At 38.8% G+C, this 11,744-nt stretch overlaps 1 protein-coding gene across 1 annotated transcript; it reads left to right on the top strand.

Moving 5' to 3' along the window:
• The first annotated feature begins 1,600 nt into the window (after positions 1-1,600).
• Positions 1,601-2,563, top strand: LOC138420168 (olfactory receptor 52J3-like). Its single transcript, XM_069553313.1, has one exon. The coding sequence runs from the start codon at positions 1,601-1,603 to the stop codon at positions 2,561-2,563; it is 963 nt and encodes a 320-aa protein (XP_069409414.1).
• The last annotated feature ends 9,181 nt before the right edge of the window (positions 2,564-11,744 follow it).

Below are 11,744 nucleotides of genomic sequence, written 5' to 3'. Positions count from 1 at the left end.
GCTGGATGGCATCACCAACTCGATGGACATGAGTTTGGGTAAACTCCGGGAGTTGGTGATGGACAGGGAGGCCTGGCCTGCTGCGATTCATGGTGTTGCAAAGAGTCGGATACGACTGAGCAACTGAACTGAACACCATGTACAAAAATTCAAAATGGATTCAATACTTAAATGTAAGTCTGGACACTAAAAAACTCTTAGAGGAAAACAGTCAGAAACTCTTTGTGATAAACCCCAGCAAGATCTTTTTTGACCTATCTCCTAGAGTTATGACAATTAAAAACAAAAATAAACAAATGGTCCCTAATTAAACTGAAAAGCTTTTGCACAGCAAAGGAAACCATAAGCAAGCAAAAAGACAGCCTGAAGAATGGGAGAAAAATACTTGTAAATGAAGCAACTGACATAGGATTAATCTCCAAAATATGTAAACAATTCTTGTAGCTCAATATCAAAACAACAAGCCCAAATAAAAATTGGGCAGAAGTCCTAAACAGACATTTCTCTAAGGCAGACATACAGATGGCCACCAAACACATGACAAGATGCTCAACATTCTGCTGTATTTTGAAAGCATCTCTCAAGTATCTTTCTCCACACCTTTAGTTCACTGCAGAGGTAGATTCTTCTCTATTGAGACACTGATATCCCAGAGAGCTACCAAAAATACCTCCTCTAGTACCAAAATGATCTTAGGCTTTCAGATTTTTCTACCTACTTCCAGTGTATTGAGCTTGTAGGAGTAACCAAGCAAGTGTTGGCTCAACAGCAATGGTAAAATTAACTCAAGTAAAATTAACAGCTGTTCTGAGAGTACCTGATAAGCTATGGACAGAGAAAAGAGTGTAAATGACACTAGAAAACACTCCCCTTCTCCAACTGATACTCCGTGCAGTCTGTAACTCATGAACAATGGCTGTCTCTGCTCCTGGCCAGACATCTCAAGGGGTCAGTAATTTGTCTGAGAACTTGTAGCTGTGTCTCTTATGATCTGATTTGATTTCTGTGAGAGGCTACTGGGCTTGGGTCAGAATTTTTGCATGTACGTCTCTATGTGAATAATGGGGAATCAGAAGAATTCAGGCTTGAATTGTACAAGCTCCTATACACCTATATCTATAATTTATTCTCCTTATGGAGCCCTTGAAGGCAGTTTTGAATGCCTCTGTAATGCATTAACTTGTTCTCATGTGTAGTCTTGATTTTTCTAGAGTCACTTACCAGAGTATATTTCCCCAAATAGAATCACATCCAACTCTCTTTCAAAGTGAATGGCACAGTCTAATTATTGGCACTCTGCACTGAGCTTGCTGTAAAGCTTCACATTTGGAATTAGAGATCAATCAGCAGGCAGAATAAAAACTGAATATGACTCTGACCTTGTATATTAAATGCTAGAGGGAACGACTCCATACATGTGATTCAGTAACAGGCCTACTTACCTAGTAAACATGACATAAACTCTGTGCTAACACACTGAGCTAGGAATTGATGAAACAAATCATTCTCCCTCTGATCTCTCTCTCTCCCCCTCTCTCTTTCACTTTTTCTGTTGACGGGAGCAAGAGAACCAGATTCACTTTCTTCAAGAAGTAACAGGATGACATGTCACAATGGGAGCAATTTTCGCCCAATCACATTTTTCCTCATTGGAATCCCAGGTCTGGAAGAGGTCCATGGCTGGATCTCCTTGCCTTTCTGCTTTATTTATATAGTGGCTTTAGTGGGCAATGTCACAATTCTGCTGGTCATCAAGATGGACCAGACCCTCAGGGAGCCCACGTTCTACTTCTTGGTCATTCTTTCAACAATTGATCTGGCCCTTTCAACAACCTCAGTACCCTGTATGCTGGGTATCTTCTGGTTTAATGCTCATGAGATCAACTTTGGAGCTTGTGTGGCCCAGATGTTCCTGATCCATGCTTTCACTTGCATAGAGGCTGGGGTCCTGGTAGCAATGGCCTTTGACTGTTATGTGGCAATCTGTGCTCCACTCCACTACACAGCCATCCTGACGTCCCAGGTACTCATGAGCATTACTTTGTACATTGTAATTTTTACAGTCTTGCTTACCCTTCCCATGATCTATCTCATCTCCTGCCTACCCTTTTGCCAGGCTCATGTAATAATACCTCATTCCTACTGTGAGCACATGGGAATTGCAAACCTGTCCTGTGAAAACATCCGTGCCAGTGGTATTTATGGGCTCGTTGTGGTCTCTGTTTTTCTCCTGGACCCAGTCCCTATTGGCATCTCTTATGTTTATATACTCCACGCTGTTTTCCGTCTGCCATCCCAAGATGCACGGCTAAAAGCCCTAAGCACATGTGGCTCCCATATTGCTGTCCTCTGTGTTTTCTATATCCCCTCACTCTTCTCTTTCCTCAGCCACCAATTTGGACACAACATACCCAACCATATTCACATTCTTGTTGCCAACCTCTATTTGGTTATCCCACCATCGCTCAACCCCATCATTTATGGTGTGAGGACCAAACAAATATGGGAGCGAGTGCTCCATATGTTATTAAAAAATAAAACACCTACCATATTATTTTACTAAGGATTTTGATCTCTCTAGGAAAATTTGTGTGTTCTTGTCTTAACAAGTATCTCCTGGTTCTGACCTATTGCTGCCAGATTGCAACACAAGTTGGTTTGTTCCGGACTGCTGACTAATGAATTTTAGAACTTGTGGAAACTCACTGGAACTTTAGTTCAAAGGTTGATGGGCTGTCCTGAAAGGGAGTTGTGTGACCCCTATTTGTATGCTATCATGCATTGTCCTTGATAACATGAAATCTCTTCTTTTCTGGAGATGATTTACTATACTGTGTGTTTATTGCTCTGTAATTAGAGAAATGCGGTGCTAGAACTTTGACCCTGTTTCCTGTGTCCACTCATTCACTCATTCATCCATTCATGTTTTACTCAGTTTGTACTCATTTGTGTTTATTGTATGTCTTCAATGATTCTTACCACTGAGGGTAAATCAATGACCGCAACTAACAGGAACATCTATTCTTATGGAGCTTGCATCCTGCTGTACCCTTTAAAAAAGCCAAGCTGGTAGTTTCAATAAAAATTATTACCAACTCTGTATCCTGAAGTGGAAAGGTCTGCCAAACATGTAATACTCAGTGTAATGAGAAGCCAAAACAAACATAAAATTCAAATACAATTTATCATTAATGTCATCAGTGCCATTTAGGTGATTTTTTCTTTGCACTCAAGCTCATAATGTAAATGTGGTCTTGAGGTTTATTATATAGTATTGCTGTCTATGTGATGCATGCTGGACTTCTTCCTATCAATTTATTGCCTTGTTCTCTCAATCTACACTTGACCCTGAGGTATTCCATCCTCAAATCCAAGACCTCTCTTTCTAAACCCATGATCTATCCCTAATGCCTTCACTGACTTTAAAGTACAGATTATCAGATACATCTAAGAATAGTCAATTTTTTATGTGACCAGGACTTTTGATTGATTCAATAAGATTTTCCAAGACCAAATAATAAGCTTTTAGATCAACAAACTTGTTACATTACTATTTTCAAAGTGGCAGATTCATGTTGATATATGGCAAAACCAATACAATATTGTAAAGTAAAAAAAATGATAATAAAATAAAGAAAAAGAAAAGACATTTCAAACAGACACACACACACACACAAATCATTTTATTTTTCAGTCTTTTAACAAATGGAGGAGCCTGGTGGGCTACAGTCCATGGGGTCACTAAGAGTTGGACACGACTGAGCAATTTCACTTTCACTTTTCACTTTCATGCATTGGAGAAGGAAATGGCAACCCACTCCAGTGTTCTTGCCTAGAGAATCCCAGGGACGGGGGAGGCTGGTGGGCTGCCGTCTATGGGGTCGCACAGGGTCAGACACGACTGAAGCGACTTAGCAGTAGCAGCCACAACAAATAAAACTAAAGTAAAAATATAATAAATATTTTTGTTTCTACAACTCACACATTAATGACTTTTAACATTGCACTCATCTCAGAGATAAAGCTTAATAAGTATGTATACAGAATTAAAGTTGAAATTGTCACTGTTTCAATACAGCTTTTCTGCTATTTTTCCAGAGGCAAAACTTATCATGTGTTTTTCTGACATCACAGTACATAAATTTTTAGCTCTACAACCAATTGCACTATTTTAGTTATTAATTCATTTAGATTAAAATATTTTGTTTTACAACATTGATTTTATTTACCTAGCCATTGATTAATAGGTATTCATATTAATTTCCAACTAGATATATGCTGCATATTCTTTTATTTCTATGAACAGTTTTTAGATCGTTTATCCAGGGTTTATAATTTAATATAGAAGTGTTGGTCAGCAGGATTGTTAATAATTAGAACATAATTCTGCTTTCCTGACCTTTGTTTTTGATCACTTTTTTAAGTTTCACATTTTCAAATATTCCTTTTTTCTAACTTTCATGCTTCCCTAATTTAACTTTGTTTCCTAACATTAACTGCTGAAGTGTTTGCTTTCTAATCACACTAAATTCTAGCTTTACTACTTTACTACTGCGAACAAAAAAAAAAGAAAATTCAGGCTTATTTGCTTTTTTCTGTTGTGCAACTTTTAGGAATTGCAATTCCAGTGACTTAACAAAGTGGCACCCCACTCCAGTACTCTTGCCTGGAAAATCCCATGGATGGAGGAGCCTGGTAGGCTGCAGTCCATGCTAGGGGTCGGACACGACTGAGCGACTTCCCTTTCACTTTTCACTTTCATGCGTTGGAGAAGGAAATGGCAACCCATTCCAGTGTTCTTGCTTGGAGAATCCCAGGGACGGGGGAGCCTGGTGGGCTGCCGTCTATGGGGTTGCACAGAGTTGGACATGACTGAAGTGACTTAGCAGCAGCAACAAAGTGCATCTAACTCTTTGAAACTCCTTTTCTGACCTCCTGGCAGTGCTGTCTCCAGTCTAGCATTTGATCTCAGGAGTAAAGCCAGAGTGAGAATCAGAAGGCTTGGCTGATTGATAAAATAATACTGCACTTAACATGGATATTCATCAATTTCTTCAAATGGGAGATTTTTAACTCTCTCTATAGAAGTAATCTCCATTCATTTTTCCATAACACTTTGCCATAGGTTCTGTTTTTCCTGTTTCAAATAGGAAGAAGTGGTGGCAGTACGGAACAAAATGGCTTGAATTCACACAGTATCACAATAAGCCTGTGATTGTCTGCTGCACCAAATAAATGAGAACATGAAAAAAAGATACTATCACACATCATGAGTCAGATTGCAGCTTTAAGCAAAACCATGAAGATTAATTGATTCTGAGGATACCAACTCCTCAACCTCCCAGCTATTTCTGAAAATTAGAAACCAATTTTTATGGTTAGAGAGACCCACCCACTGAAATGGAAGTTAGGCATTAGGTACCTTGGAAGGCATTCAGAACAATCAGTGCCTACCACAATACATGTATTTTTAAGTGTGTATGAAGTTATAAGCTCATGTGTAAGTGAAGACTGTACAGTATGATTCTGGAAACTTTAACAGGCTTGCTGAAACATGAGATAGGCTCAAAATCTCAAAACTGAAAATGTAGGCAGTATAACGTATCAAGGGACTTCCCTGGTGGCTCAGTGGTAAAGAATCTACCTGCCAAGCAAGATAGGCGAATTTAATCCCTGGGTCAGAAAGATCCCCTGGAAGAGACAATTCCACTATTATTGCCTGGGAAATCCCATGGACAGAGGAGCCTGGTGGGCTATAGTCCATGGGGTCACCAAGAATCAGACAGGAGTTAGTGACTGAACAACACCACCACTATAATATATAGAATAATAGCACAGATTTTGGAATCAGACATTTGGGTTCAAATTTTACATTTATTGTTTCTAAAATATTCCATAGTTCAAGTTTTCCATCTGTATAAGCAATGAGCATACTATCTATATCATATAGGGCTATTTCAAAGACTAAAAAGATGAACAAAATAAAATGCACTTTGAAGATTCCTCTTATGCTTCCCTCATAATCCAGTTGGTAAAGAATGCTGCTGTGATGCAGGAGATCCGGTTCGATTCGTGAATCAGGAAGATCCACTGGAGAAGTGATAGGCTACCCACTCCAGAATTCTTGGACTTCCCTTGAGGCTCAGCAGATAAAGAATCCACCTGCAATGTGGGAAACCTGGGTTTGATCTCTGGGTTGGGAAGATCCCCTGGAGAAGGGAAAGGCTACCCTCTCCAGTATTCTGGCCTGAAGAATACTATGGACTAAGTCCATGGGGTCTCAAAGAGTTGGACATGACTGACTGGCTTTCACTTTCACTTACTTAATAACACATTAAGTAAAAGCAAACCTAGCTGGGACAATGGGATAAAGGCCTCTGATAAGAAGGTCTCGTGGGAAAAATAAAAATGTGAAAATGCAGTTGTGTATCTTTAAGACATATTAGGTATGAATAAAAAAACAAAACAAACAAAAACAAATCTTACTTCAGTTAAGTTCAATTCAGTCGCTCAGTCATGTCCAACTCTATGACCCCATGAATTGCAGCACAACAGGCCTCCCTGTCTGTCACCAACTCCTGGAGTTCACTCAGACTCACATCCATTGAGTCGGTGATGCAATCCAGCCATCTCATCCTCTGTTGTTCCCTTCTACTAAAGCTGGCAATTGCTCCCAGCATCAGAGTCTTATCCAGTGATTCAACTCTTCACATGAGGTGGCCAAAGTATTGGAGTTTCAGCTTTAGCATCAGTCCTTCCAAAGAACACCCAGGACTGATCTCCTTTAGAATGGACTGGTTGGATCTCCTTGCAGTCCAAGGGACTCTCAAGAGTCTTCTCCAGTACCACAGCTCAAAAGCATCAATTCTTCAGCACTCAGCTTTCTTCACAGTCCAACTCTCACATCCATACATGACTACTGGAAAAACCATAGCCTTGACTAGACAGACCTTTGTTGGCAAAGTAATGTCTCTGCTTTTGAATATGCTATTTAGGTTGGTCATAACTTTCCTTCCAAGGAGTAAGCGTCTTTTAATTTCATGGCTGCAATCACCATCTGCAGGGATTCTGGAGCCCTCCAAAATAAAGTCTGACACTGTTTGCACTGTCTGCCCATCTATTTCCCATGAACTAATGGGACCGGATGCCATAATCTTTGTTTTCTGAATGTTGAGCTTTAAGCCAAATTTTTCACTCTCCACTTTTGCTTTCATCAAGAGGCTTTTCAGTTCCTCTTCACTTTCTGCCATAAGGGTGGTGTCATCTGCATATCTGAGGTAATTGATATTTCTCCCGGCAATCTTGATTCCAGCTTGTGCTTCTTCCAGCCCAACGTTTCTCATGATGTACTCTGCATAGAAGTTAAATAAGCAGGGTGACAATATATAGCCTTGACATACTCCTTTTCCTATTTGGAACCAGTCTGTTGTTCCATGTCCAGTTCTAATTGTTGCTTCCTGACCTGCATATAGATTTCTCAAGAGGCCAGTCAGGTGATCTGGTATTCCCATCTCTTCATTCCCTTCTCTTCATCAATTCCCATTATCTTCAGAATTTTCCACAGTTCATTGTGATCCACACAGTAAAGGCTTTGGCATAGTCAATAAAGTAGAAATAGATGTTTTTCTGGAACTATCTTATTTTTTCCATGATCCAAAAGATGTTGGCAATTTGATCTCTGGTTCCTCTGCCTTTTCTAAAACCAGCCTGAACATCAGGAAGTTCACAGTTCATGTATTGCTGAAGCCTGGCTTGGAGAATTGTGAGCATTACTTTACTAGCATGTGAGATGAGTGCAATTGTGCAGTAGTTTGAGCATTCTTTGACATTGCCTTTCTTTGGAATTGGAATGAAAACTGACCTTTTCCAGTCCTGTGGCCACTGCTGATTTTTACTGACATATTGAGTAAAGCACCTTCACAGCATCATCTTTCAGAATTTGAAATAGCTCCACTGGAATTCCATCACCTCCACTAGCTTTGTTCATAGTGGTGCTAAGGCCCACTTGACTTCACATTCCAGGATGTCTGGCTCTAGGTGAGTGATCACACCTTCATGAATATCTTGGTCATGAAGATCCTTTTTGTACAGTTCTTCTGTGTATTCTCACCACCTCTTCTTAATATATTTTGCTTCTGTTAGATCCCTACCATTTCTGTCCTTTATCGAGTCCATCTTTGCATGAAATGTTCCCTTGGTATCTCTAATTTTCTTGAAGAGATCTCTAGTCTTTCCCATTCTGTTGTTTTCCTCTATTTCTTTGCATTGATCACTGAGGAAGGCTTTCTTATCTCTTCTTGCTATTCTTTGGAACTCTGCATTCAGATGCTTATATCTTTCCTTTTCTCCTTTGATTTTTGTTTCTTTTCTTTTCACAGCTATTTGTAAGGCCTCCTCATACAGCCATTGTGCTTTTTTGCATTTCTTTTCCATGGGGATGGTCTTGATCCCTGTCTCCTGTACAATGAGTCAAACCTCCATCCATAGATCATCAGACACTCTATCTATCAGATCGAGTCCCTTAAATCTGTTTCTCACTTCCACTCTATAATCATAAGGGATTTGATTTAGGTCATACCTGAATAGTCTAGTGGTTTTCCCTACTTTCTTCAATTTAAGTCTGAACTTGGCAATAAGGAGTTCATGATCTGAACCACAGTCAGCTCCCAGTCTTGTTTTTTGCTGACTGTATAGAGCTTCTCCATCTTCGGCTGCAAGGAATATAATCAATCTGATTTCAATGTTGACCACCTGGTGATGTCCATGTGTAGAGCCTTCTCTTGTGTTGTTGGAAGAGGGTGTTTGCTATGACCAGTGTGTTCTCTTGGCAAATCTCTGTTAGCCTTTGCCCTGCTTTTTTGTACTCCATGGCCAAACTTGCCTGTCAATCCAGATATCTCTTGGCTTCCTACTTTTGCATTCCAGTCACCTATGATGAAAAGGACATCATTTTTTTGGTGTTAGTTCAAGAAGGTCTTGTAGGTCTTCATAGAAACGTTCAACTTCAGTTTCTTAAGCATTAGTGGTTGGGACACAGACTAGGATTACTGTGATATTTAATGATGTGTCTTGGAAATGAACAGAGATCATTCTGTCCTTTTTGAGATTGCACCCAAGTACTGCGTTTCAGACTCTTTTGTTGATTATGAGGGCTACTTCATTTCTTCTAAGGGATTCTTGCCCACGGTAGTAGATATAATGGTCATCTGAATTAAGTTTGCTCATTCCAATCCATTTTAGTTCACTGATTCCTAAAGTGTCAATGTTCGCTCTTGCCATCTCCTGCTTGATCACTTCCAATTTACCATGATCCATGGACCTAATATTCCAGGTTCCTATGCAATATTGTTTATAGCATTGGACTTTACTTACACCTTCAGTCACATTTACACCTGGGTGTTGTTTTTGCTTTGGCTCCATCTCTTCATTTTTCTGGAGTTATTTCTACACTCTTCTCCAGTAGCATATTGGGCACCACCAACTTGGGGAGTTCATCTTTCAGTGTCATATCTTTTTGCCTTTTCATACTGTTCATGGGGTTCTGAAGGCAAGAATACTGAAGTGGTTTGCCATTCCCTTCTGTAGTGGATCACATTTTGTCAGAACTCTCCACTATGGCCTGTCCATCTTGGGTGGCCCTATGCAGCTTGGATCATAGTTTCATTGAGTTAGATAAGGCTATGGTCCATGTGATCAGTTTGATTCATTTTCTGTGATTGTGTTATTCATTCTATCTGCCCTCTGAAGGAAAAGAATAAGAGGCTTATGGAAGCTTCCTGATGGGAGAGACTGACTGTAGGGGAAACTGGGTCTTGTTCTGATCGGCAGGGCCATGCTCAGTAAATCTTTACTTACTATCTCTTAATAACACATTAAGTAAAAGTAACTCTAACTGGATTGATGGGATAAAGACCTCAGAGAAAAGGTGTATGACCTTACCTAATGTTTCTCAGCTTTTGTTCTGAACTTAACTCTTACTAAACTTATCATTTACATGCCCATGATTTCCAATAAATTACCATATTTGAATATATGTATATGAAAATGATTTAGAATATATATATGTAGACATATATATATTTAAGTATGTGCATGCAGATACACATATATGTTTCACTTCATATGATGTATGAAGTTTTATATTTCCAGAGATTTTACTTTAAGATTTGTGTGATATAACTGAAAGACAAGAGTGAAAAGAAACATTTAACTTCATTTTTTGTAGTCTATGCTTTATATCTTAAACCTGATCATGCTCTTTCTTAAGTATTATCTAAGATATCTGCTTAAATCTAAAGAGATTCAATTTTTGCACTCAAATACATTCTTGTCAGAATAAGAATTATGTGTACATTTGACTCAGCACTAATGGATAAATGTTACAATAAATGAGAACTTTCACCAAATGTTACAGCCTGGTGGCATAAGAGATTTCTCAGTATAGTTTACATAGGTCTAGTGTTTACAAAGGTGGTGCTGTGAGCTAAATTTTATTTTAAATTAACCACTTAAAATATGCCAGGAATTATACAGATTGCCTGATATCTAGTACTTAATTTATCTTCAAAATGCCTTATGCTTTTGGTCCAATTATCATCCCTAATTTTCCAGTTGAGGAAACTGAGACATAGAGATAATTAGTAAATCACTCATGGTGATATAGCCATACATGGGTAGTCCAGTATTTGAACTGAGTCAGATAAATCCCAGGGTTGGCTATTTTGATCATTTGTCTCTATGGCCTCTGTGACATATATATGAACAATTGTAAAAGGGGAACAATCATGGACAGAGGATAGTGGGTCCAAAGACCTTTAAAGCTAAGCATTCAATGAACTGAGATACCTGGTCAGTGCAGGGAGACAGGGAGAGCTAAGGTTGAAAATGGAGTCTCCAATGCTAGCTTACTATGTTTGAACTTAGACTACGAATTAGGTGCCATTTTGTCTAGAAAACAGCAACCCATAGAATTTGACTACAGAATCTTCCCTAGAGGAACATGAACGCTTCTCTCTATGGCATATACAAATGATAATATCTGTGTTTTTGTGCCACATTCATAACTTTCTATAAATCCCTAACCATGTTACTTTCTCTTGGGTTTCTCTTTTTCTAAATCATAGTCTGAGGGTTTTGTCAGCAATCTCAGAGGAGTTAATCTCAGAGCGCACTTTATAAGAGAAAGCTGAATTAACTCATTTTTTTCCAAACCTATAAGCAGCTACAATATTAATATAAAACTTCTCTCTCTGGACTGTATGAAAAAACATACAGAGTTTTACTATTTGATAGTTATCATGTGTCTCTCTTTCTATGGAAAAATGAAGCATCACACATGAATTTTCTTTTTATTTAGGTGTGTACTGAACTCAAATGAAAGAGGCATGATCCATCCAACGTGGCTGAGAACTACTACTTTGATATGATATACTTGATGCAGTAATCCATTTCAGGTGGGAAATCTTGCAACTTTTAAATAGAGATTGGGTATCTTTAAAAATATCTAAAATATCAAAGGCATTTAAAATCTACTTACAAGAGTAGTTATTTAGTTGGTTGATAAAGTAAAATTTCTGCTTCTGGAATAGGTTATAGGGATTGAATGAAATGCATTTATGAAGCAGGATGAAAGTCTGAGGTGAACAGTGGCATGTTATTGAGCATTTATTTATAGAGATGAACCCAAAGTAGGCATCACAATGTCTAGAAGGTTTGCTCTTCACCTGCACCCTGACAAGGGCCAC

This window comes from Ovis canadensis, chromosome 15 (genome assembly GCF_042477335.2).
Source record: "Ovis canadensis isolate MfBH-ARS-UI-01 breed Bighorn chromosome 15, ARS-UI_OviCan_v2, whole genome shotgun sequence".
Lineage (NCBI taxonomy): Eukaryota > Metazoa > Chordata > Mammalia > Artiodactyla > Bovidae > Ovis > Ovis canadensis.
This window is presented reverse-complemented; position numbering and strand designations above follow the sequence as displayed.

Coding starts and splice junctions, on each gene's coding strand:
- LOC138420168 (XM_069553313.1), top strand. CDS start 1,601: ATGACATGTCACAATGGGAGCAATTTTCGCCCAATCACATTTTTCCTC.